Source organism: Telmatherina bonti, assembly GCF_933228915.1.
Source record: "Telmatherina bonti genome assembly, chromosome: 13".
Taxonomy (NCBI): Eukaryota; Metazoa; Chordata; class Actinopteri; order Atheriniformes; family Telmatherinidae; genus Telmatherina; species Telmatherina bonti.
Window position 1 is genome coordinate 39,341,509 of NC_136611.1, and position 27,484 is coordinate 39,368,992.

At 51.8% G+C, this 27,484-nt stretch overlaps 1 protein-coding gene across 1 annotated transcript in view; it reads left to right on the forward strand.

The window, feature by feature from the left end:
* The window catches only part of dpp7 (dipeptidyl-peptidase 7), a 182,718-nt gene extending 155,234 nt beyond the window's left edge, over nt 1-27,484 (forward strand). The window contains exons 12-13 of the mRNA XM_079250952.1: nt 26,668-26,738; nt 27,059-27,484. Coding sequence (XP_079107078.1) covers nt 26,668-26,738; nt 27,059-27,164 — 177 coding nt within the window. The 3' untranslated portion in view covers nt 27,165-27,484. The remainder of the gene's footprint in view (nt 1-26,667; nt 26,739-27,058) is intronic.

Consider the following 27,484-nt stretch of genomic DNA (forward strand, 5'->3'; position numbering starts at 1 on the left):
CAAGCAAGTAGACCCGAAACCAGCAGGTAGGGCCGAAACAAGCAAGTAGACCCGAAACAAGCAAGTAGACCCGAAACCAGCAGGTAGGGCTGAAACAAGCAAGTAGACTCAAAACAAGCAAGTAGACCTGAAACCAGCAGGTAGGGCCGAAACAAGCAAGTAGACCCGTAACCACCAGGATGGGCCGAAACAAGCAGGTAGACCCGAAACCAGCAGGTAGGGGCGAAACAAGCAGATAGACCCGAAACCAACAGGTAGGGCCAAAACTAGCAAGTAGACTCAAAACTAGCAGGATGGGCCGAGACAAGCAAGTAGACAAGCAAGTAGTACCGAAACCAGCAAGTAGACCCGAAACAAGCAAGTAGGGCCGAAACAAGCAAGTAGACCCGAAACAAGCAAGTAGACCCGAAACCAGCAGGTAGGGCCGAACCAAGCAAGTAGACTGACAACAATCAAGTAGACCCGAAACCAGCAGGTAGGGCCGAAACCAGCAGGTAGGGCCGAAACAAGCAAGTAGACCCGTAACCACCAGGATGGGCCGAAACAAGCAGGTAGACCCGAAACCAGCAGGTAGGGGCGAAACAAGCAGATAGACCCGAAACCAACAGGTAGGGCCAAAACTAGCAAGTAGACTCAAAACTAGCAGGATGGGCCGAGACAAGCAAGTAGACAAGCAAGTAGTACCGAAACCAGCAAGTAGACCCGAAACAAGCAAGTAGGTCCGAAACAAGCAAGTAGACCCGAAACAAGCAAGTAGACCCGAAACCAGCAGGTAGGGCCGAACCAAGCAAGTAGACTGACAACAATCAAGTAGACCCGAAACCAGCAGGTAGGGCCGAAACCAGCAGGTAGGGGCGAAACAAGAAATTAGACCCGACACCAGCAGGTAGGGCCAAACCTAGCAAGTAGACTCAAAACCAGCAGTATGGGCCGAAACAAGCAAGTAGACCCGAAACCAGCAGGTAGGGCCGAAACACGCAAGTAGACCCGAAACAAGCAAGTAGACCCGAAACCAGCAGGTAGGGCTGAAACAAGCAAGTAGACTCAAAACAAGCAAGTAGACCTGAAACCAGCAGGTAGGGCCGAAACAAGCAAGTAGACCCGTAACCACCAGGATGGGCCGAAACAAGCAGGTAGACCTGAAACCAGCAGGTGGGGCGAAACAAGCAAGTAGACCCGAAACCAACAGGTAGGGCCAAAACTAGCAAGTAGACTCAAAACCAGCAGGATGGGCCGAAACAAGCAAGTAGACCCAAAACAAGCAAGTAGACCCGAAACCAGCAAGTAGACCCGAAACCAGCAAGGAGGGCCGAAACAAACAAGTAGACCCGAAACAAGCAAGTAGACCCGAAACCAGCAGGTAGGGCCGAAACAAGCAAGTAGACCCGTAACCACCAGGATGGGCCGAAACAAGCAGGTAGACCCGAAACCAGCAGGATGGGCCGAAACAAGCAGGTAGGGCCAAAACTAGCAAGTAGACTCAAAACCAGCAGGATGGGCCGAAACAAGCAAGTAGACCCGAAACCAGCAGGTAGGGCCGAAACAAGCAAGTAGACCCGAAACCAGCAGGTAGGGCCGAAACAAGCAAGTAGACTCAAAACCAGCAGGATGGGCCGAAACAAGCAAGTAGACCCAAAACAAGCAAGTAGACCCGAAACCAGCAAGTAGACCCGAAACCAGCAAGTAGGGCCGAAACAAACAAGTAGACCCGAAACAAGCAAGTAGACCCGAAACAAGTAGACCCGTAACCACCAGGATGGGCCGAAGCATGCAGGTAGACCCGAAACCAGCAGGATGGGCCGAAACAAGCAGGTAGGGCCAAAACTAGCAAGTAGACTCAAAACCAGCAGGATGGGCCGAAACAAGCAAGTAGACCCGAAACCAGCAGGTAGGGCTGAAACAAGCAAGTAGACCCGAAACCAGCAGGTAAGGCCGAAACAAGCAAGTAGACCCGAAACCAGCAGGATGGGCCGAAATTAGCAAGTAGACCCGAAACCAGCAGGCAGGGTCGAAACAAGCAAGTAGAACCGAAACAAGCAGGTAGGTGCAAAACAAGCAAGCAGACCAGAAACCAGCAGGTAGGGGCGAAACAAGCAATTAGACCCGAAACCAGCAGGTAGGGCCAAACCTAGCAAGTAGACTCAAAACCAGCAAGATGGGCCGAAACAAGCAAGTAGACCCGAAACCAGCAGGTAGGGCCGAAACAAGCAAGTCGACCCGAAACAAGCAAGTAGACCCTAAACCAGCAGGTAGGGCCGAAACCAGCAAGTAGACTGACAACAACCAAGTAGACCCGAAACCAGCAAGTCGACCCGAAACAAGCAAGTAGACCCTAAACCAGCAGGTAGGGCCGAAACAAGCAAGTAGACTGACAACAACCAAGTAGACCCGAAACCAGCAGGTAGGGCCGAAACCAGCAGGTAGGGCCGAAACAAGTAAGTAGACCCGAAACCAGCAGGTAGGGCCGAAACAAGCAAGTATACTGAAAACAAGCAAGTAGACCCGAAACCAGCAGGTAGGGCTGAAACCAGCAAGTAGACCCGAAACCACCAGGATGGGCCAAAACAAGCAGGTAGACCCGAAACCAGTAGGTAGTGGCGAAACAAGCAAGTAGACCCGAAACCAACAGGTAGGGCCAAAACTAGCAAGTAGACTCAAAACCAGCAGGATGGGCCGAAACAAGCAAGTAGACCCAAAACAAGCAAGTAGACCCGAAACCAGCAAGTAGACCCGAAACCAGCAAGTAGGGCCGAAACAAGCAAGTAGACCCGAAACAAGCAAGTAGACCCGAAACAAGCAAGTAGACCCGAAACCAGCAGGTAGGGCCGAAACCAGCAAGTAGACCCGAAACCAGCAGGATGGGCCGAAACAAGCAAGTACACTCAAAACCAGCAGGATGGGCCGAAACAAGCAGGTAGGGCCAAAACTAGCAAGTAGACTCAAAACCAGCAGGATGGGCCGAAACAAGCAAGTAAACCCGAATCCAGCAGGTAGGTCTGAAACAAGCAAGTAGACCCGAAACCAGCAGGTAGGGCCGAAACAAGCAAGTAGACCCGAAACCAGTAGGTAGGGCCGAAACAAGCAAGTAGACCCGAAACCAGCAGGTAGGGCCGAAACAAGGAGGTAGACCCGAAACCAGCAAGTAGACCCGAAACCAGCAAGTAGACCCGAAACCAGCAAGTAGACCCGAAACCAGCAGGTAGGGCCGAACCAAGCAAGTAGACTGACAACAATCAAGTAGACCCGAAACCAGCAGGTAGGGCCGAAACCAGCAGGTAGGGCCGAAACAAGCAAGTAGACCCGAAACCAGCAGGTAGGGCCGAAACAAGCAAGTAGACTGAAAACAAGCAGGATGGGCCAAAACAAGCAAGTACACCCGAAACCAGCAGGTAGGGCCGAAACAAGGAAGTAGTCCCGAAACAAGCAAGTAGACCCGAAACAAGCAAGAAGACCCTAAACCAGCAGGTAGGGCTGAAACCATCAAGTAGACCCGAAACCACCAGGATGGGCCAAAACAAGCAAGTAGACCCGAAACCAGCAGGTAGGTGCAAAACAAGCAAATAGACCCGAATCCAGCAGGTAGGGGCGAAACAAGCAATTAGACCCGAAACCAGCAGGTAGGGCCAAACCTAGCAAGTAGACTCAAAACCAGCAAGATGGGCCGAAACAAGCAAGTAGACCCGAAACCAGCAGGTAGGGCCGAAACAAGGAAGTAGTCCCGAAACAAGCAAGTAGACCCGAAACAAGCAAGAAGACCCTAAACCAGCAGGTAGGGCTGAAACCATCAAGTAGACCCGAAACCAGCAGGATGGGCCAAAACAAGCAAGTAGACCCGAAACCAGCAGGTAGGGCCGAAGCAAGCAAGTCGACCCGAAACAAGCAAGTAGACCCTAAACCAGCAGGTAGGGCCGAAACAAGCAAGTAGACTGACAACAACCAAGTAGACCCGAAACCAGCAAGTCGACCCGAAACAAGCAAGTAGACCCTAAACCAGCAGGTAGGGCCGAAACAAGCAAGTAGACTGACAACAACCAAGTAGACCCGAAACCAGCAGGTAGGGCCGAAACAAGGAAGTAGACCCGAAACCAGCAGGTAGGGCCGAAACAAGCAAGTAGACTGAAAACAAGCAAGTAGACCCGAAACCAGCAGGTAGGGCTGAAACCAGCAAGTAGACCCGAAACCACCAGGATGGGCCAAAACAAGCAGGTAGACCCGTAACCAGCAGGTAGGGTCGAAACCAGCAAGTAGACCCGAAACCACCAGGATGGGCCAAAACAAGCAAGTACACCCGAAACCAGCAGGTAGGCGCGAAACAAGCAAGTAGACCCGAAACCAGCAGGTAGGGCCAAAACAAGCAAGTAGACCCGAAACCAGCAGGTAGGGCAAAACAAGCAAGTAGACCCGAAACCAGCAGGTAGGGGCGAAACAAGCAATTAGACCGTAAACCAGCAGGTAGGGCCAAATCTAGCAAGTAGACTCAAAACCAGCAGGTAGGGCAAAACCTAGCAAGTAGACCCGAAACCAGCAGGTAGGGCCGAAGCAAGCAAGTAGACCCGAAACCAGCAGGTAGGGCCGAAACAAGCAAGTAGACCCGAAACAAGCAAGTAGACCCGAAACCAGCAGGTAGGGCTGAAACAAGCAAGTAGACTCAAAACAAGCAAGTAGACCTGAAACCAGCAGGTAGGGCCGAAACAAGCAAGTAGACCCGTAACCACCAGGATGGGCCGAAACAAGCAGGTAGACCCGAAACCAGCAGGTAGGGGCGAAACAAGCAGATAGACCCGAAACCAACAGGTAGGGCCAAAACTAGCAAGTAGACTCAAAACTAGCAGGATGGGCCGAGACAAGCAAGTAGACAAGCAAGTAGTACCGAAACCAGCAAGTAGACCCGAAACAAGCAAGTAGGGCCGAAACAAGCAAGTAGACCCGAAACAAGCAAGTAGACCCGAAACCAGCAGGTAGGGCCGAACCAAGCAAGTAGACTGACAACAATCAAGTAGACCCGAAACCAGCAGGTAGGGCCGAAACCAGCAAGTAGGGCCGAAACAAGCAAGTAGACCCGAAACAAGCAAGTAGACCCGAAACCAGCAGGTAGGGCCGAACCAAGCAAGTAGACTGACAACAATCAAGTAGACCCGAAACCAGCAGGTAGGGCCGACACCAGCAGGTAGGGCCAAACCTAGCAAGTAGACTCAAAACCAGCAGTATGGGCCGAAACAAGCAAGTAGACCCGAAACCAGCAGGTAGGGCCGAAACACGCAAGTAGACCCGAAACAAGCAAGTAGACCCGAAACCAGCAGGTAGGGCTGAAACAAGCAAGTAGACTCAAAACAAGCAAGTAGACCTGAAACCAGCAGGTAGGGCCGAAACAAGCAAGTAGACCCGTAACCACCAGGATGGGCCGAAACAAGCAGGAAGACCTGAAACCAGCAGGTGGGGCGAAACAAGCAAGTAGACCCGAAACCAACAGGTAGGGCCAAAACTAGCAAGTAGACTCAAAACCAGCAGGATGGGCCGAAACAAGCAAGTAGACCCAAAACAAGCAAGTAGACCCGAAACCAGCAAGTAGACCCGAAACCAGCAAGTAGGGCCGAAACAAACAAGTAGACCCGAATCAAGCAAGTAGACCCGAAACCAGCAGGTAGGGCCGAAACAAGCAAGTAGACCCGTAACCACCAGGATGGGCCGAAACAAGCAGGTAGGGCCAAAACTAGCAAGTAGACTCAAAACCAGCAGGATGGGCCGAAACAAGCAAGTAGACCCGAAACCAGCAGGTAGGGCCGAAACAAACAAGTAGACCCGAAACCAGCAGGTAGGGCCGAAACAAGCAAGTAGACTCAAAACCAGCAGGATGGGCCGAAACAAGCAAGTAGACCCAAAACAAGCAAGTAGACCCGAAACCAGCAAGTAGACCCGAAACCAGCAAGTAGACCCGAAACCAGCAAGTATGGCCGAAACAAACAAGTAGACCCGAAACAAGCAAGTAGACCCGAAACAAGTAGACCCGTAACCACCAGGATGGGCCGAAACAAGCAGGTAGACCCGAAACCAGCAGGATGGGCCGAAACAAGCAGGTAGGGCCAAAACTAGCAAGTAGACTCAAAACCAGCAGGATGGGCCGAAACAAGCAAGTAGACCCGAAACCAGCAGGTAGGGCCGAAACAAGCAAGTAGACCCGAAACCAGCAGGTAGGGCTGAAACAAGCAAGTAGACCCGAAACCAGCAGGTAAGGCCGAAACCAGCAAGTAGACCCGAAACCAGCAGGATGGGCCGAAATCAGCAAGTAGACCCGAAACCAGCAGGCAGGGTCGAAACAAGCAAGTAGAACCGAAACAAGCAGGTAGGTGCAAAACAAGCAAGTAGACCAGAAACCAGCAGGTAGGGGCGAAACAAGCAATTAGACCCGAAACCAGCAGGTAGGGCCAAACCTAGCAAGTAGACTCAAAACCAGCAAGATGGGCCGAAACAAGCAAGTAGACCCGAAACCAGCAGGTAGGGCCGAAACAAGCAAGTCGACCCGAAACAAGCAAGTAGACCCTAAACCAGCAGGTAGGGCCGAAACCAGCAAGTAGACTGACAACAACCAAGTAGACCCGAAACCAGCAAGTCGACCCGAAACAAGCAAGTAGACCCTAAACCAGCAGGTAGGGCCGAAACAAGCAAGTAGACTGACAACAACCAAGTAGACCCGAAACCAGCAGGTAGGGCCGAAACCAGCAGGTAGGGCCGAAACAAGTAAGTAGACCCGAAACCAGCAGGTAGGGCCGAAACAAGCAAGTATACTGAAAACAAGCAAGTAGACCCGAAACCAGCAGGTAGGGCTGAAACCAGCAAGTAGACCCGAAACCACCAGGATGGGCCAAAACAAGCAGGTAGACCCGAAACCAGCAGGTAGGGTCGAAACAAGCAAGTAGACCCGAAACCAGCAGGTAGGGCAAAACAAGCAAGTAGACCCGAAACCAGCAGGTAGAGGCGAAACAAGCAATTAGACCCGAAACCAGCAGGTAGGGCCAAACCTAGCAAGTAGACTCAAAACCAGCAGGTAGGGCCAAACCTAGCAAGTAGACTCAAGACCAGCAGGTAGGGCCGAAACAAGCAAGTAGACCCGAAACCAGCAGGTAGGGCCGAAACAAGCAAGTAGACCCGAAACAAGCAAATAGACCAGAAACCAGCAGGTAGGGCTGAAACAAGCAAGTAGACTCAGAACAAGCAAGTAGACCTGAAACCAGCAGGTAGGGCTGAAACAAGCAAGTAGACCCGTAACCACCAGGATGGGCCGAAACAAGCAGGTTGACCCGATACCAGTAGGTAGTGGCGAAACAAGCAAGTAGACCCGAAACCAACAGGTAGGGCCAAAACTAGCAAGTAGACTCAAAACCAGCAGGATGGGCCGAAACAAGCAAGTAGACCCGAAACAAGCAAGTAGACCCGAAACCAGCAAGTAGACCCGAAACCAGCAAGTAGGGCCGAAACAAGCAAGTAGACCCGAAACAAGCAAGTAGACCCGAAACAAGCAAGTAGACCCGAAACCAGCAGGTAGGGCCGAAACCAGCAAGTAGACCCGAAGCCAGCAGGATGGGCCGAAACAAGCAAGTACACTCAAAACCAGCAGGATGGGCCGAAACAAGCAGGTAGGGCCAAAACAAGCAAGTAGACCCGAAACCAGCAAGTAGACCCGAATCCAGCAGGTAGGGCTGAAACAAGCAAGTAGACCCGAAACCAGCAGGTAGGGCCGAAACAAGCAAGTAGACCCGAAACCAGTAGGTAGGGCCGAAACAAGCAAGTAGACCCGAAACCAGCAGGTAGGGCCGAAACAAGGAGGTAGACCCGAAACCAGCAAGTAGACCTAAAACCAGCAAGTAGACCCGAAACCAGCAAGTAGACCCGAAACCAGCAGGTAGGGCCGAACCAAGCAAGTAGACTGACAACAATCAAGTAGACCCGAAACCAGCAGGTAGGGTCGAAACCAGCAGGTAGGGCCGAAACAAGCAAGTAGACCCGAAACCAGCAGGTAGGGCCGAAACAAGCAAGTAGACTGAAAACAAGCAGGATGGGCCAAAACAAGCAAGTAGACCCGAAACCAGCAGGTAGGGCCGAAACAAGGAAGTAGTCCCGAAACAAGCAAGTAGACCCGAAACAAGCAAGTAGACCCTAAACCAGCAGGTAGGGCTGAAACCAGCAAGTAGACCCGAAACCACCAGGATGGGCCAAAACAAGCAAGTAGACCCGAAACCAGCAGGTAGGTGCAAAACAAGCAAATAGACCCGAATCCAGCAGGTAGGGGCGAAACAAGCAATTAGACCCGAAACCAGCAGGTAGGGCCAAACCTAGCAAGTAGACTCAAAACCAGCAAGATGGGCCGAAACAAGCAAGTAGACCCGAAACCAGCAGGTAGGGCCGAAACAAGCAAGTCGACCCGAAACAAGCAAGTAGACCCTAAACCAGCAGGTAGGGCCGAAACAAGCAAGTAGACTGACAACAACCAAGTAGACCCGAAACCAGCAAGTCGACCCGAAACAAGCAAGTAGACCCTAAACCAGCAGGTAGGGCCGAAACAAGCAAGTAGACTGACAACAACCAAGTAGACCCGAAACCAGCAGGTAGGGCCGAAACCAGCAGGTAGGGCCGAAACAAGGAAGTAGATCCGAAACCAGCAGGTAGGGCCGAAACAAGCAAGTAGACTGAAAACAAGCAAGTAGACCCGAAACCAGCAGGTAGGGCTGAAACCAGCAAGTAGACCCGAAACCACCAGGATGGGCCAAAACAAGCAGGTAGACCCGTAACCAGCAGGTAGGGTCGAAACAAGCAAGTAGACCCGAAACCAGCAGGTAGGGCAAAACAAGCAAGTAGACCCGAAACCAGCAGGTAGAGGCGAAACAAGCAATTAGACCCGAAACCAGCAGGTAGGGCCAAACCAAACCAGCAGGTAGGGCCAAACCTAGCAAGTAGACTCAAAACCAGCAGGTAGGGCCGAAACAAGCAAGTAGACCCGAAACCAGCAGGTAGGGCCGAAACAAGCAAGTAGACCCGAAACAAGCAAGTAGACCAGAAACCAGCAGGTAGGGCTGAAACAAGCAAGTAGACTCAGAACAAGCAAGTAGACCTGAAACCAGCAGGTAGGGCCGAAACAAGCAAGTAGACCCGTAACCACCAGGATGGGCCGAAACAAGCAGGTTGACCCGAAACCAGTAGGTAGTGGCGAAACAAGCAAGTAGACCCGAAACCAACAGGTAGGGCCAAAACTAGCAAGTAGACTCAAAACCAGCAGGATGGGCCGAAACAAGCAAGTAGACCCGAAACAAGCACGTAGACCCGAAACCAGCAAGTAGACCCGAAACCAGCAAGTAGGGCCGAAACAAGCAAGTAGACCCGAAACAAGCAAGTAGACCCGAAACCAGCAGGTAGGGCCGAAACCAGCAAGTAGACCCGAAACCAGCAGGATGGGCCGAAACAAGCAAGTACACTCAAAACCAGCAGGATGGGCCGAAACAAGCAGGTAGGGCCAAAACTAGCAAGTAGACTCAAAACCAGCAGGATGGGCCGAAACAAGCAAGTAAACCCGAAACCAGCAGGTAGGGCCGAAACAAGCAAGTAGACCCGAAACCAGCAGGTAGGGCCGAAACAAGCAAGTAGACCCGAAACCAGTAGGTAGGGCCGAAACAAGCAAGTAGACCCGAAACCAGCAGGTAGGGCCGAAACAAGGAGGTAGACTGACAACAATCAAGTAGACCCGAAACAAGCAAGTAGACCCTAAATCAGGAGGTAGGGCCGAAACAAAGCAAGTAGACTGACAACAAGCAAGTAGACCCGAAACCAGCAGGTAGGGCCGAAACCAGCAAGTAGACCCGAAACTACCAGGATGGGCCAAAACAAGCAGGTAGACCCGAAACCAGCAGGTAGGGTCGAAACAAGCAGGTAGGGCAAAACAAGCAAGTAGACCCGAAACCAGCAGGTAGGGGCGAAACAAGCAATTAGACCCGAAACCAGCAGGTAGGGCCAAACCTAGCAAGTAGACTCAAAACCAGCAGGTAGGGCCAAACCTAGCAAGTAGACTCAAAACCAGCAGGTAGGGCCGAAACAAGCAAGTACACCCGAAACCAGCAGGTAGGGCCGAAACAAGCAAGTATACCCGAAACAAGCAAGTAGACCAGAAACCAGCAGGTAGGGCTGAAACAAGCAAGTAGACTCAGAACAAGCAAGTAGACCTGAAACCAGCAGGTAGGGCCGAAACAAGCAAGTAGACCCGAAACCAGTAGGTAGTGGCGAAACAAGCAAGTAGACCCGAAACCAACAGGTAGGGCCAAAACTAGCAAGTAGACTCAAAACCAGCAGGATGGGCCGAAACAAGCAAGTAGACCCGAAACAAGCAAGTAGACCCGAAACAAGCAAGTAGACCCGAAACCAGCAAGTAGACCCGAAACCAGCCAGTAGGGCCGAAACAAGCAAGTAGACCCAAAACAAGCAAGTATACCTGAAACCAGCAGGTAGGGCCGAAACCAGCAAGTAGACCCGAAACCAGCAGGATGGGCCGAAACAAGCAAGTACACTCAAAACCAGCAGGATGGGCCGAAACAAGCAAGTAAACCCGAAACCAGCAGGTAGGACCGAAACTAAGCAAGTAGACCCGAAACCAGCAGGTATTGCCGAAACAAGCAAGTAGACCCGAAACCAGCAGGTAGGGCCGAAACAAGCAGGTAGACCCGAAACCAGCAAGTAGACCTAAAACCAGCAAGTAAACCCGAAACCAGCAAGTAGACCCGAAACCAGCAGGTAGGGCTGAAACACGCAAGTAGACTCGAAACCACCAGGATTGGCCGAAACTAGCAAGTAGACTCAAAACCAGCACGTAGGGCCAAAACAAGCAAGTATACCCGAAACAAGCAAGTAGACCCTAAACCAGCAGGTAGGGCCGAAACAAGCAAGTAGACTGACAACAACCAAGTAGACCCGAAACCAGCAGCTAGGGCCGAAACAACCAAGTAGACCCGAAACCAGCAGGTAGGGCCGGAACAAGCAAGTAGACTGAAAACAAGCAAGTAGACCCGAAACCAGCAGGTAGGGCAAAACAAGCAAGTAGACCCGAAACCAGCAGGTAGGGCAAAACAAGCAAGTAGACCCGAAACCAGCAAGTAGGGCCGAAACCAGCAAGTAGGGCCGAAACAAGCAAGTAGACCCGAAATAAGCAAGTAGACCCTAAACCAGCAGGTAGGGCCGAAACAAGCAAGTAGACCCGTAACCACCAGGATGGGCCGAAACAAGCAGGTAGACCTGAAACCAGCAGGATGGGCCGAAACAAGCAGGTAGGGCCAAAACTAGCAAGTAGACTCAAACCCAGCAAGATTGGCCGAAACAAGCAAGTAGACTGACAACAATCAAGTAGACCCGAAACCAGCAGGTAGGGCCGAAACAAGCAAGTCGACCCGAAACCAGCAGGTAGGGCCGAAACAAGCAAGTGGACTGAAAACAAGCAAGTGAACCCGAAACCAGCAGATAGGGCCGAAACCAGCAAGTAGACCCGAAACCACCAGGATGGGCCAAAAAAAGCAGGTAGACCCGAAACCAGCAGGTAGGGGCGAAACAAGCAAGTACACCCGAAACCAGCAGGTAGGGGGGAAACAAGCAAGTAGACCCGAAACCAGCAGGTGGGGCCAAAACTAGCAAGTAGACCTGAAACCAGCAGGCAGGGTCGAAATAAGCAAGTAGACCCGAAACCAGCAGGTAGGGGCAAAACAAGCAAGTAGACCCGAAACCAGCAGGTAGGGGGGAAACAAGCAATTAGACCCGAAACCAGCAGGTAGGTCCAAACCTAGCAAGTAGACTCAAAACCAGCAGGTAGGGCCAAACCTAGCAAGTAGACTCAAAACCAGCAGGTAGGGCCGAAACAAGCAAGTAGACCCGAAACCAGCAGGTAGGGCCGAAACAAGCAAGTAGACCCGAAACAAGCAAGTAGACCCTAAACCAGCAGGTGGGGCCGAAACCAGCAGGTAGGGCCGAAACAAGCAAGTAGACCCGAAACCAGCAGGTAGGGCCGAAACCAGCAGGTAGACCCGAAACCACCAGGATGGGCCAAAACAAGCAGGTAGACCCGAAACCAGCAGGTAGGGGCGAAACAAGCAAGTAGACCCGAAACCAGCAGGTAGGAGCGAAACAAGCAAGTAGACCCGAAACCAGCAGGTGTGGCCAAAACTAGCAAGTAGACCCGAAACCAGCAGGTAGGGCTGAAACAAGCAAGTATACTCGAAACCACCAGGATGGGCCGAAACAAGAAAGTAGATCCGAAACCAGCAGGTAGGGCCAACACGAGCAAGTAGACCCGAAACCAGCAGGTAGGGCAAAACAAGCAAGTAGACCCGAAACCAGCAGGTAGGGCCGAAACAAGCAAGTAGACCCGAAACAAGCAAGTAGACCAGAAACCAGCAGGTAGGGCTGAAACAAGCAAGTAGACTCAGAACAAGCAAGTAGACCTGAAACCAGCAGGTAGGGCCGAAACAAGCAAGTAGACCCGTAACCACCAGGATGGGCCGAAACAAGCAGGTTGACCCGAAACCAGTAGGTAGTGGCGAAACAAGCAAGTAGACCCGAAACCAACAGGTAGGGCCAAAACTAGCAAGTAGACTCAAAACCAGCAGGATGGGCCGAAACAAGCAAGTAGACCCGAAACAAGCACGTAGACCCGAAACCAGCAAGTAGACCCGAAACCAGCAAGTAGGGCCGAAACAAGCAAGTAGACCCGAAACAAGCAAGTAGACCCGAAACCAGCAGGTAGGGCCGAAACCAGCAAGTAGACCCGAAACCAGCAGGATGGGCCGAAACAAGCAAGTACACTCAAAACCAGCAGGATGGGCCGAAACAAGCAGGTAGGGCCAAAACTAGCAAGTAGACTCAAAACCAGCAGGATGGGCCGAAACAAGCAAGTAAACCCGAAACCAGCAGGTAGGGCCGAAACAAGCAAGTAGGCCCGAAACCAGCAGGTAGGGCCGAAACAAGCAAGTAGACCCGAAACCAGTAGGTAGGGCCGAAACAAGCAAGTAGACCCGAAACCAGCAGGTAGGGCCGAAACAAGGAGGTAGACTGACAACAATCAAGTAGACCCGAAACAAGCAAGTAGACCCTAAATCAGCAGGTAGGGCCGAAACAAGCAAGTAGACTGACAACAACCAAGTAGACCCGAAACCAGCAGGTAGGACCGAAACAAGCAAGTAGACTGAAAACAAGCAAGTAGACCCGAAACCAGCAGGTAGGGCCGAAACCAGCAAGTAGACCCGAAACTACCAGGATGGGCCAAAACAAGCAGGTAGACCCGAAACCAGCAGGTAGGGTCGAAACAAGCAAGTAGACCCGAAACCAGCAGGTAGGGCAAAACAAGCAAGTAGACCCGAAACCAGCAGGTAGGGGCGAAACAAGCAATTAGACCCGAAACCAGCAGGTAGGGCCAAACCTAGCAAGTAGACTCAAAACCAGCAGGTAGGGCCAAACCTAGCAAGTAGACTCAAAACCAGCAGGTAGGGCCGAAACAAGCAAGTACACCCGAAACCAGCAGGTAGGGCCGAAACAAGCAAGTATACCCGAAACAAGCAAGTAGACCAGAAACCAGCAGGTAGGGCTGAAACAAGCAAGTAGACTCAGAACAAGCAAGTAGACCTGAAACCAGCAGGTAGGGCCGAAACAAGCAAGTAGACCCGAAACCAGTAGGTAGTGGCGAAACAAGCAAGTAGACCCGAAACCAACAGGTAGGGCCAAAACTAGCAAGTAGACTCAAAACCAGCAGGATGGGCCGAAACAAGCAAGTAGACCCGAAACAAGCAAGTAGACCCGAAACAAGCAAGTAGACCCGAAACCAGCAAGTAGACCCGAAACCAGCCAGTAGGGCCGAAACAAGCAAGTAGACCCAAAACAAGCAAGTATACCTGAAACCAGCAGGTAGGGCCGAAACCAGCAAGTAGACCCGAAACCAGCAGGATGGGCCGAAACAAGCAAGTACACTCAAAACCAGCAGGATGGGCCGAAACAAGCAAGTAAACCCGAAACCAGCAGGTAGGGCCGAAACTAAGCAAGTAGACCCGAAACCAGCAGGTATTGCCGAAACAAGCAAGTAGACCCGAAACCAGCAGGTAGGGCCGAAACAAGCAGGTAGACCCGAAACCAGCAAGTAGACCTAAAACCAGCAAGTAAACCCGAAACCAGCAAGTAGACCCGAAACCAGCAGGTAGGGCTGAAACACGCAAGTAGACTCGAAACCACCAGGATTGGCCGAAACTAGCAAGTAGACTCAAAACCAGCACGTAGGGCCAAAACAAGCAAGTATACCCGAAACAAGCAAGTAGACCCTAAACCAGCAGGTACGGCCGAAACAAGCAAGTAGACTGACAACAACCAAGTAGACCCGAAACCAGCAGGTAGGGGCGAAACAAGCAATTAGACCCGAAACCAGCAGGTAGGGCCAAACCTAGCAAGTAGACTCAAAACCAGCAGGTAGGGCCAAACCTAGCAAGTAGACTCAAAACCAGCAGGTAGGGCCGAAACAAGCAAGTACACCCGAAACCAGCAGGTAGGGCCGAAACCAGCAGGTAGGGCCGAAACAAGCAAGTATACCCGAAACAAGCAAGTAGACCAGAAACCAGCAGGTAGGGCTGAAACAAGCAAGTAGACTCAGAACAAGCAAGTCGACCTGAAACCAGCAGGTAGGGCCGAAACAAGCAAGTAGACCCGAAACCAGTAGGTAGTGGCGAAACAAGCAAGTAGACCCGAAACCAACAGGTAGGGCCAAAACTAGCAAGTAGACTCAAAACCAGCAGGATGGGCCGAAACAAGCAAGTAGACCCGAAACAAGCAAGTAGACCCGAAACAAGCAAGTAGACCCGAAACCAGCAAGTAGACCCGAAACCAGCCAGTAGGGCCGAAACAAGCAAGTAGACCCAAAACAAGCAAGTATACCTGAAACCAGCAGGTAGGGCCGAAACCAGCAAGTAGACCCGAAACCAGCAGGATGGGCCGAAACAAGCAAGTACACTCAAAACCAGCAGGATGGGCCGAAACAAGCAAGTAAACCCGAAACCAGCAGGTAGGGCCGAAACTAAGCAAGTAGACCCGAAACCAGCAGGTATTGCCGAAACAAGCAAGTAGACCCGAAACCAGCAGGTAGGGCCGAAACAAGCAGGTAGACCCGAAACCAGCAAGTAGACCTAAAACCAGCAAGTAAACCCGAAACCAGCAAGTAGACCCGAAACCAGCAGGTAGGGCTGAAACACGCAAGTAGACTCGAAACCACCAGGATTGGCCGAAACTAGCAAGTAGACTCAAAACCAGCACGTAGGGCCAAAACAAGCAAGTATACCCGAAACAAGCAAGTAGACCCTAAACCAGCAGGTAGGGCCGAAACAAGCAAGTAGACTGACAACAACCAAGTAGACCCGAAACCAGCAGGTAGGGGCGAAACAAGCAATTAGACCCGAAACCAGCAGGTAGGGCCAAACCTAGCAAGTAGACTCAAAACCAGCAGGTAGGGCCAAACCTAGCAAGTAGACTCAAAACCAGCAGGTAGGGCCGAAACAAGCAAGTACACCCGAAACCAGCAGGTAGGGCCGAAACCAGCAGGTAGGGCCGAAACAAGCAAGTATACCCGAAACAAGCAAGTAGACCAGAAACCAGCAGGTAGGGCTGAAACAAGCAAGTAGACTCAGAACAAGCAAGTAGACCTGAAACCAGCAGGTAGGGCCGAAACAAGCAAGTAGACCCGAAACCAGTAGGTAGTGGCGAAACAAGCAAGTAGACCCGAAACCAACAGGTAGGGCCAAAACTAGCAAGTAGACTCAAAACCAGCAGGATGGGCCGAAACAAGCAAGTAGACCCGAAACAAGCAAGTAGACCCGAAACAAGCAAGTAGACCCGAAACCAGCAAGTAGACCCGAAACCAGCCAGTAGGGCCGAAACAAGCAAGTAGACCCAAAACAAGCAAGTATACCTGAAACCAGCAGGTAGGGCCGAAACCAGCAAGTAGACCCGAAACCAGCAGGATGGGCCGAAACAAGCAAGTACACTCAAAACCAGCAGGATGGGCCGAAACAAGCAGGTAGGGCCAAAACTAGCAAGTAGACTCAAAACCAGCAGGATGGGCCGAAACAAGCAAGTAAACCCGAAACCAGCAGGTAGGGCCGAAACTAAGCAAGTAGACCCGAAACCAGCAGGTATTGCCGAAACAAGCAAGTAGACCCGAAACCAGCAGGTAGGGCCGAAACAAGCAGGTAGACCCGAAACCAGCAAGTAGACCTAAAACCAGCAGGATGGGCCGAAACAAGCAAGTAGACCCGAAACAAGCAAGTAGACCCGAAACAAGCAAGTAGACCCGAAACCAGCAAGTAGACCCGAAACCAGCCAGTAGGGCCGAAACAAGCAAGTAGACCCAAAACAAGCAAGTATACCTGAAACCAGCAGGTAGGGCCGAAACCAGCAAGTAGACCCGAAACCAGCAGGATGGGCCGAAACAAGCAAGTACACTCAAAACCAGCAGGATGGGCCGAAACAAGCAGGTAGGGCCAAAACTAGCAAGTAGACTCAAAACCAGCAGGATGGGCCGAAACAAGCAAGTAAACCCGAAACCAGCAGGTAGGGCCGAAACTAAGCAAGTAGACCCGAAACCAGCAGGTATTGCCGAAACAAGCAAGTAGACCCGAAACCAGCAGGTAGGGCCGAAACAAGCAGGTAGACCCGAAACCAGCAAGTAGACCTAAAACCAGCAAGTAAACCCGAAACCAGCAAGTAGACCCGAAACCAGCAGGTAGGGCTGAAACACGCAAGTAGACTCGAAACCACCAGGATTGGCCGAAACTAGCAAGTAGACTCAAAACCAGCACGTAGGGCCAAAACAAGCAAGTATACCCGAAACAAGCAAGTAGACCCTAAACCAGCAGGTAGGGCCGAAACAAGCAAGTAGACTGACAACAACCAAGTAGACCCGAAACCAGCAGCTAGGGCCGAAACAACCAAGTAGACCCGAAACCAGCAGGTAGGGCCGGAACAAGCAAGTAGACTGAAAACAAGCAAGTAGACCCGAAACCAGCAGGTAGGGCAAAACAAGCAAGTAGACCCGAAACCAGCAGGTAGGGCAAAACAAGCAAGTAGACCCGAAACCAGCAAGTAGGGCCGAAACCAGCAAGTAGGGCCGAAACAAGCAAGTAGACCCGAAATAAGCAAGTAGACCCTAAACCAGCAGGTAGGGCCGAAACAAGCAAGTAGACCCGTAACCACCAGGATGGGCCGAAACAAGCAGGTAGACCTGAAACCAGCAGGATGGGCCGAAACAAGCAGGTAGGGCCAAAACTAGCAAGTAGACTCAAAACCAGCAAGATTGGCCGAAACAAGCAAGTAGACCCAAAACCAGCAGGTAGGGCCGAAACAAGCAAGTAGACCCGAAACCAGCAGGTAGGGCCGAAACAAGCAAGTAGACTGACAACAATCAAGTAGACCCGAAACCAGCAGGTAGGGCCGAAACAAGCAAGTAGACCCGAAACCAGCAGGTAGGGCCGAAACAAGCAAGTGGACTGAAAACAAGCAAGTACACCCGAAACCAGCAGGTAGGGGGGAAACAAGCAAGTAGACCCGAAACCAGCAGGTGGGGCCAAAACTAGCAAGTAGACCTGAAACCAGCAGGCAGGGTCGAAATAAGCAAGTAGACCCGAAACCAGCAGGTAGGGGCAAAACAAGCAAGTAGACCCGAAACCAGCAGGTAGGGGGGAAACAAGCAATTAGACCCGAAACCAGCAGGTAGGTCCAAACCTAGCAAGTAGACTCAAAACCAGCAGGTAGGGCCAAACCTAGCAAGTAGACTCAAAACCAGCAGGTAGGGCCGAAACAAGCAAGTAGACCCGAAACCAGCAGGTAGGGCCGAAACAAGCAAGTAGACCCGAAACAAGCAAGTAGACCCTAAACCAGCAGGTGGGGCCGAAACCAGCAGGTAGGGCCGAAACAAGCAAGTAGACCCGAAACCAGCAGGTAGACCCGAAACCACCAGGATGGGCCAAAACAAGCAGGTAGACCCGAAACCAGCAGGTAGGGGCGAAACAAGCAAGTAGACCCGAAACCAGCAGGTAGGAGCGAAACAAGCAAGTAGACCCGAAACCAGCAGGTGTGGCCAAAACTAGCAAGTAGACCCGAAACCAGCAGGTAGGGCTGAAACAAGCAAGTATACTCGAAACCACCAGGATGGGCCGAAACAAGAAAGTAGATCCGAAACCAGCAGGTAGGGCCAAAACGAGCAAGTAGACCCGAAACCAGCAGGTAGGGCAAAACAAGCAAGTAGACCCGAAACCAGCAGGTAGGGGCGAAACAAGCAATTAGACCCGAAACCAGCAGGTAGGGCCAAACCTAGCAAGTAGACTCAAAACCAGCAGGTAGGGCAAAACCTAGCAAGTAGACTCAAAACCAGCAGGTAGGGCCAAACCTAGCAAGTAGACTCAAAACCAGTAGGTAGGGCCGAAACAAGCAAGTAGACCCGAAACCAGCAGGTAGGGCCGAAACAAGCAAGTAGACCCGAAACAAGCAAGTAGACCCGAAACCAGCAGGTAGGGCTGAAACAAGCAAGTAGACTCAAAACAAGCAAGTAGACCTGAAACCAGCAGGTAGGGCCGAAACAAGCAAGTAGACCCGTAACCACCAGGATGGGCCGAAACAAGCAGGTAGACCCGAAACCAGCAGGTAGGGGCGAAACAAGCAAGTAGACCCGAAACCATCAGGTAGGGCCAAAACTAGCAAGTAGACTCAAAACCAGCAGGATGGGCCGAAACAAGCAAGTAGACCCGAAACCAGCAAGTAGACCCGAAACCAGCAAGTAGACCCGAAACCAGCAGGTAGGGCCGAAACAAACAAGTAGACCCGAAACAAGCAAGTAGACCCGTAACCAGCAGGTAGGGCCGAAACAAGCAAGTAGACCCGTAACCACCAGGATGGGCCAAAACAAGCAGGTAGACCCGAAACCAGCAGGATGGGCCGAAACAAGCAGGTAGGGCCAAAACTAGCAAGTAGACTCAAAACCAGCAGGTAGACCCGAAACAAGCAAGTAGACCCGAAACCAGCAGGTAGGGCCGAAACAAGCAAGTAGACCCGAAACAAGCAAGTAGACCCTAAACCAGCAGGTGGGGCCGAAACCAGCAGGTAGGGCCGAAACAAGCAAGTAGACCCGAAACCAGCAGGTAGGGCCGAAACAAGCAAGTAGACCCGAAACAAGCAAGTAGACCCTAAACCAGCAGGTGGGGCCGAAACCAGCAGGTAGGGCCGAAACAAGCAAGTAGACCCGAAACCAGCAGGTAGGGCCGAAACCAGCAGGTAGACCCGAAACCACCAGGATGGGCCAAAACAAGCAGGTAGACCCGAAACCAGCAGGTAGGGGCGAAACAAGCAAGTAGACCCGAAACCAGCAGGTAGGAGCGAAACAAGCAAGTAGACCCGAAACCAGCAGGTGTGGCCAAAACTAGCAAGTAGACCCGAAACCAGCGGGTAGGGCTGAAACAAGCAAGTATACTCGAAACCACCAGGATGGGCCGAAACAAGAAAGTAGATCCGAAACCAGCAGGTAGGGCCAAAACGAGCAAGTAGACCCGACACCAGCAGGTAGGGCAAAACAAGCAAGTAGACCCGAAACCAGCAGGTAGGGCCGAAACAAGCAAGTAGACCCGAAACCAGCAGGTAGGGCCGAAACCAGCAGGTAGACCCGAAACCAGCAGGATGGGCCAAAACAAGCAGGTAGACCCGAAACCAGCAGGTAGGGGCGAAACAAGCAAGTAGACCCGAAACCAGCAGATAGGAGCGAAACAAGCAAGTAGACCCGAAACCAGCAGGTGTGGCCAAAACTAGCAAGTAGACCCGAAACCAGCAGGTAGGGCTGAAACAAGCAAGTATACTCGAAACCACCAGGATGGGCCGAAACAAGAAAGTAGATCCGAAACCAGCAGGTAGGGCCAAAACGAGCAAGTAGACCCGAAACCAGCAGGTAGGGCAAAACAAGCAAGTAGACCCGAAACCAGCAGGTTTGGGCGAAACAAGCAATTAGACCCGAAACCAGCAGGTAGGGCCAAACCTAGCAAGTAGACTCAAAACCAGCAGGTAGGGCAAAACCTAGCAAGTAGACTCAAAACCAGCAGGTAGGGCCAAACCTAGCAAGTAGACTCAAAACCAGTAGGTAGGGCCGAAACAAGCAAGTAGACCCGAAACCAGCAGGTAGGGCCGAAACAAGCAAGTAGACCCGAAACAAGCAAGTAGACCCGAAACCAGCAGGTAGGGCTGAAACAAGCAAGTAGACCTGAAACCAGCAGGTAGGGCCGAAACAAGCAAGTAGACCCGTAACCACCAGGATGGGCCAAAACAAGCAGGTAGACCCGAAACCAGCAGGATGGGCCGAAACAAGCAGGTAGGGCCAAAACTAGCAAGTAGACTCAAAACCAGCAGGTAGGGCCGAAACAAGCAAGTAGACCCGAAACCAGCAGGTAGGGCCGAAACAAGCAAGTAGACCCGAAACAATCAAGTAGACCCTAAACCAGCAGGTGGGGCCGAAACCAGCAGGTAGGGCCGAAACAAGCAAGTAGACCCGAAACCAGCAGGTAGGGCCGAAACAAGCAAGTAGACCCGAAACAAGCAAGTAGACCCTAAACCAGCAGGTGGGGCCGAAACCAGCAGGTAGGGCCGAAACAAGCAAGTAGACCCGAAACCAGCAGGTAGGGCCGAAACCAGCAGGTAGACCCGAAACCACCAGGATGGGCCAAAACAAGCAGGTAGACCCGAAACCAGCAGGTAGGGGCGAAACAAGCAAGTATTCCCGAAACCAGCAGGTAGGAGCGAAACAAGCAAGTAGACCCGAAACCAGCAGGTGTGGCCAAAACTAGCAAGTAGACCCGAAACCAGCAGGTAGGGCTGAAACAAGCAAGTATACTCGAAACCACCAGGATGGGCCGAAACAAGAAAGTAGATCCGAAACCAGCAGGTAGGGCCAAAACGAGCAAGTAGACCCGACACCAGCAGGTAGGGCAAAACAAGCAAGTAGACCCGAAACCAGCAGGTAGGGGCGAAACAAGCAATTAGACCCGAAACCAGCAGGTAGGGCCAAACCTAGCAAGTAGACTCAAAACCAGCAGGTAGGGCAAAACCTAGCAAGTAGACTCAAAACCAGCAGGTAGGGCCAAACCTAGCAAGTAGACTCAAAACCAGTAGGTAGGGCCGAAACAAGCAAGTAGACCCGAAACCAGCAGGTAGGGCCGAAACAAGCAAGTAGACCCGAAACAAGCAAGTAGACCCGAAACCAGCAGGTAGGGCTGAAACAAGCAAGTAGACTCAAAACAAGCAAGTAGACCTGAAACCAGCAGGTAGGGCCGAAACAAGCAAGTAGACCCGTAACCACCAGGATGGGCCGAAACAAGCAGGTAGACCCGAAACCAGCAGGTAGGGGCGAAACAAGCAAGTAGACCCGAAACCATCAGGTAGGGCCAAAACTAGCAAGTAGACTCAAAACCAGCAGGATGGGCCGAAACAAGCAAGTAGACCCGAAACCAGCAAGTAGACCCGAAACCAGCAAGTAGACCCGAAACCAGCAAGTAGGGCCGAAACAAACAAGTAGACCCGAAACAAGCAAGTAGACCCGAAACCAGCAGGTAGGGCCGAAACAAGCAAGTAGACCCGTAACCACCAGGATGGGCCAAAACAAGCAGGTAGACCCGAAACCAGCAGGATGGGCCGAAACAAGCAGGTAGGGCCAAAACTAGCAAGTAGACTCAAAACCAGCAGGTAGACCCGAAACAAGCAAGTAGACCCGAAACCAGCAGGTAGGGCCGAAACAAGCAAGTAGACCCGAAACAAGCAAGTAGACCCTAAACCAGCAAGTAGACCCGAAACCAGCAGGTAGGGCCGAAACAAGCAAGTAGACCCGAAACAAGCAAGTAGACCCTAAACCAGCAGGTGGGGCCGAAACCAGCAGGTAGGGCCGAAACAAGCAAGTAGACCCGAAACCAGCAGGTAGGGCCGAAACCAGCAGGTAGACCCGAAACCACCAGGATGGGCCAAAACAAGCAGGTAGACCCGAAACCAGCAGGTAGGGGCGAAACAAGCAAGTAGACCCGAAACCAGCAGGTAGGAGCGAAACAAGCAAGTAGACCCGAAACCAGCAGGTGTGGCCAAAACTAGCAAGTAGACCCGAAACCAGCGGGTAGGGCTGAAACAAGCAAGTATACTCGAAACCACCAGGATGGGCCGAAACAAGAAAGTAGATCCGAAACCAGCAGGTAGGGCCAAAACGAGCAAGTAGACCCGACACCAGCAGGTAGGGCAAAACAAGCAAGTAGACCCGAAACCAGCAGGTAGGGGCGAAACAAGCAATTAGACCCGAAACCAGCAGGTAGGGCCAAACCTAGCAAGTAGACTCAAAACCAGCAGGTAGGGCCAAACCTAGCAAGTAGACCCGAAACCAGCAGGTAGGGCTGAAACAAGCAAGTATACTCGAAACCACCAGGATGGGCCGAAACAAGAAAGTAGATCCGAAACCAGCAGGTAGGGCCAAAACGAGCAAGTAGACCCGACACCAGCAGGTAGGGCAAAACAAGCAAGTAGACCCGAAACCAGCAGGTAGGGGCGAAACAAGCAATTAGACCCGAAACCAGCAGGTAGGGCCAATCCTAGCAAGTAGACTCAAAACCAGCAGGTAGGGCAAAACCTAGCAAGTAGACTCAAAACCAGCAGGTAGGGCCAAACCTAGCAAGTAGACTCAAAACCAGTAGGTAGGGCCGAAACAAGCAAGTAGACCCGAAACCAGCAGGTAGGGCCGAAACAAGCAAGTAGACCCGAAACAAGCAAGTAGACCCGAAACCAGCAGGTAGGGCTGAAACAAGCAAGTAGACTCAAAACAAGCAAGTAGACCTGAAACCAGCAGGTAGGGCCGAAACAAGCAAGTAGACCCGTAACCACCAGGATGGGCCGAAACAAGCAGGTAGACCCGAAACCAGCAGGTAGGGGCGAAACAAGCAAGTAGACCCGAAACCATCAGGTAGGGCCAAAACTAGCAAGTAGACTCAAAACCAGCAGGATGGGCCGAAACAAGCAAGTAGACCCGAAACCAGCAAGTAGACCCGAAACCAGCAAGTAGACCCGAAACCAGCAAGTAGGGCCGAAACAAACAAGTAGACCCGAAACAAGCAAGTAGACCCGAAACCAGCAGGTAGGGCCGAAACAAGCAAGTAGACCCGTAACCACCAGGATGGGCCAAAACAAGCAGGTAGACCCGAAACCAGCAGGATGGGCCGAAACAAGCAGGTAGGGCCAAAACTAGCAAGTAGACTCAAAACCAGCAGGTAGGGCCGAAACAAGCAAGTAGACCCGAAACCAGCAGGTAGGGCCGAAACAAGCAAGTAGACCCGAAACAAGCAAGTAGACCCTAAACCAGCAGGTGGGGCCGAAACCAGCAGGTAGGGCCGAAACAAGCAAGTAGACCCGAAACCAGCAGGTAGGGCCGAAACAAGCAAGTAGACCCGAAACAAGCAAGTAGACCCTAAACCAGCAGGTGGGGCCGAAACCAGCAGGTAGGGCCGAAACAAGCAAGTAGACCCGAAACCAGCAGGTAGGGCCGAAACCAGCAGGTAGACCCGAAACCACCAGGATGGGCCAAAACAAGCAGGTAGACCCGAAACCAGCAGGTAGGGGCGAAACAAGCAAGTAGACCCGAAACCAGCAGGTAGGAGCGAAACAACCAAGTAGACCCGAAACCAGCAGGTGTGGCCAAAACTAGCAAGTAGACCCGAAACCAGCGGGTAGGGCTGAAACAAGAAAGTAGATCCGAAACCAGCAGGTAGGGCCAAAACGAGCAAGTAGACCCGACACCAGCAGGTAGGGCAAAACAAGCAAGTAGACCCGAAACCAGCAGGTAGGGGCGAAACAAGCAATTAGACCCGAAACCAGCAGGTAGGGCCAAACCTAGCAAGTAGACTCAAAACCAGCAGGTAGGGCAAAACCTAGCAAGTAGACTCAAAACCAGCAGGTAGGGCCAAACCTAGCAAGTAGACCCGAAACCAGCAGGTAGGGCTGAAACAAGCAAGTATACTCGAAACCACCAGGATGGGCCGAAACAAGAAAGTAGATCCGAAACCAGCAGGTAGGGCCAAAACGAGCAAGTAGACCCGACACCAGCAGGTAGGGCAAAACAAGCAAGTAGACCCGAAACCAGCAGGTAGGGGCGAAACAAGCAATTAGACCCGAAACCAGCAGGTAGGGCCAAACCTAGCAAGTAGACTCAAAACCAGCAGGTAGGGCAAAACCTAGCAAGTAGACTCAAAACCAGCAGGTAGGGCCAAACCTAGCAAGTAGACTCAAAACCAGTAGGTAGGGCCGAAACAAGCAAGTAGACCCGAAACCAGCAGGTAGGGCCGAAACAAGCAAGTAGACCCGAAACAAGCAAGTAGACCCGAAACCAGCAGGTAGGGCTGAAACAAGCAAGTAGACTCAAAACAAGCAAGTAGACCTGAAACCAGCAGGTAGGGCCGAAACAAGCAAGTAGACCCGTAACCACCAGGATGGGCCGAAACAAGCAGGTAGACCCGAAACCAGCAGGTAGGGGCGAAACAAGCAAGTAGACCCGAAACCATCAGGTTGGGCCAAAACAAGCAAGTAGACTCAAAACCAGCAGGATGGGCCGAAACAAGCAAGTAGACCCAAAACAAGCAAGTAGACCCGAAACCAGCAAGTAGACCCGAAACCAGCAAGTAGACCCGAAACCAGCAAGTAGGGCCGAAACAAACAAGTAGACCCGAAACAAGCAAGTAGACCCGAAACCAGCAGGTAGGGCCGAAACAAGCAAGTAGACCCGTAACCACCAGGATGGGCCAAAACAAGCAGGTAGACCCGAAACCAGCAGGATGGGCCGAAACAAGCAGGTAGGGCCAAAACTAGCAAGTAGACTCAAAACCAGCAGGATGGGCCGACACAAGCAAGTAGACCCGAAACCAGCAGGTAGGGCCGAAACAAGCAAGTAGACCCGAAACCAGCAGGTAGGGCCGAAACAAGCAAGTAGACCCGAAACCAGCAGGTAGGGCCGAAACAAGCAAGTAGACCCGAAACCAGCAGGTAGGGCCGAAACAAGCAAGTAGACCCGAAACCAGCAGGTAGGGCCGAAACAAGCAAGTAGACCCGTAACCACCAGGATGGGCCAAAACAAGCAGGTAGACTCAAAACCAGCAGGATGGGCCGAAACAAGCAAGTAGACCCGAAACCAGCAGGTAGGGCCGAAACAAGCAAGTAGACCCGAAACCAGCAGGTAGGGCCAAACCTAGCAAGTAGACTCAAAACCAGCAGGATGGGCCGAAACAAGGAAGTAGACCCGAAACCAGCAGGTAGGGCCGAAACAAGCAAGTAGACCCGAAACCAGCAGGTAGGGCCGAAACAAGCAAATAGACTGAAAACAAGCAAGTAGACCCGAAACCAGCAGGTAGGGCCGAAACCAGCAAGTAGACCCGAAACCACCAGGATGGGCCAAAACAAGCAGGTAGACCTGAAACCAGCAGGTAGGGCCGAAACAAGCAAGTAGACCTGAAACAAGCAAGTAGACCCGAAACCAGCAGGTAGGGCCGAAACCAGCAGGTAGGGCCGAAACCAGCAAGTAGACCCGAAACAAGCAAGTAGACCCGAAACCAGCAGGTAGGGCTGAAACAAGCAAGTAGACTCGACACCACCACGATGGGCCGAAACAAGAAAGTAGTCCCGAAACCAGCAGGTAGGGCCAAAACGAGCAAGTAGACCCGAAACCAGCAGATAGGGTCGAAACAAGCAAGTAGACCCGAAACCAGCAGGTAGGGCCGAAACAAGCAAGTAGACCTGAAACAAGCAAGTAGACCCGAAACCAGCAGGTAGGGCCGAAACCAGCAGGTAGGGCCGAAACCAGCAAGTAGACCCGAAACAAGCAAGTAGACCCGAAACCAGCAGGTAGGGCTGAAACAAGCAAGTAGACTCGACACCACCACGATGGGCCGAAACAAGAAAGTAGTCCCGAAACCAGCAGGTAGGGCCAAAACTAGCAAGTAGACCCGAAACCAGCAGATAGGGTCGAAACAAGCAAGTAGACCCGAAACCAGCAGGTAGGTGCAAAACAAGCAAGTAGACCCGAAACCAGCAGGTAGGGCCGAAACAAGCAAGTAGACTCAAAACAAGCAAGTAGACCCGAAACCAGCAGGTAGGGCCGAAACAAGCAAGTAGACCCTAAACCAGCAGGTAGGGCCGAAACAAGCAAGTAGACTGACAACAACCAAGTAGACCCGAAACCAGCAGGTAGGGCCGAAACAAGCAAGTAGACCCAAAACCAGCAGGTAGGGCCGATACAAGCAAGTAGACTGAAAACAAGCAAGTAGACCCGAAACCAGCAGGTAGGGCCGAAACCAGCAAGTAGACCCGAAACCACCAGGATGGGCCAAAACAAGCAGGTAGACCCGAAACCAGCAGGTAGGGCCGAAACAAGCAAGTAGACCCGAAACCAGCAGGTAGGACCAAAACCAGCAGGTAGGGCCAAAACTAGCAAGTAGGGCCGAAACCAGCAAGTAGACCCGAAACCAGCAAGTAGGCCCAAAACCAGCAGGCAGGTCCAAAACCAGCAGGTGACAGGAGAATTTCCCTTGTTTTAAAAGTCAGAAGTTAATTGGCTGTCCTCTGTTTCAGGTCAGGAAGTCTTTGAGCTCGGTGCTGGTAGCTCTCACTGTTTCTGGAGGGGCTCATCATCTGGACCTGAGGTACAAGAAACTGCTTAAAGCCACCACCCGACCCCCCTTTCAAAGTTTTCTCTAATGCGCAGATGTTATTGTCCCTGAACAAAAAACACTTATACATGTGTGACCTATTGTAGCCTGATAGAATTACTGCAGTGCCAATGGTGTCCACTTGTTGTCAGGAGACGAGCGTTTTTTCACACAACATGGCATTTAAAAAGGTTTTACCAAAAACAGATGAACTAGTTCTCAGAAACTGAATTAATTATCTGAAAGGTTAAAAGGTTATTTTTTTCTCTGACTAAATAAACTCTTAACAAGGTTTTTTCTGGTGTTTGGAGCAGGGGATCTAATAAAGCTGACCCTGTATCAGTGATCAGGGTCAGGAAGATGGAGTCGGAGCTCATCGCCCAGTGGGTGAAGATGGAGAGAATGAGACTGAAGGATTAAATGTTCCTCATGACGGGATTTTCCAGGTCAGACTCAGAACAACCTGACTGGCGCTTTTCAGACTCTCGATGTCCCACATTCTGTTTTAAATAAAGCTTCTTCACTCCGAGCTCCAGCTCAGCTTTTCTCATTAAAACAAGATAAAAGCCACCAGCTTGTTGACATTACACACATATTCTGTTCTATTCCTCCATCGCTGTATCTACGGATCACCTGCAGGACCCAGAGGACCAGCAACAATCTGGGTTTATATCATCCGGAGAAAATCAATCATATTTGTTTTGATGTCATTCACAGAAAATAATGTTTGTTTACTTTTG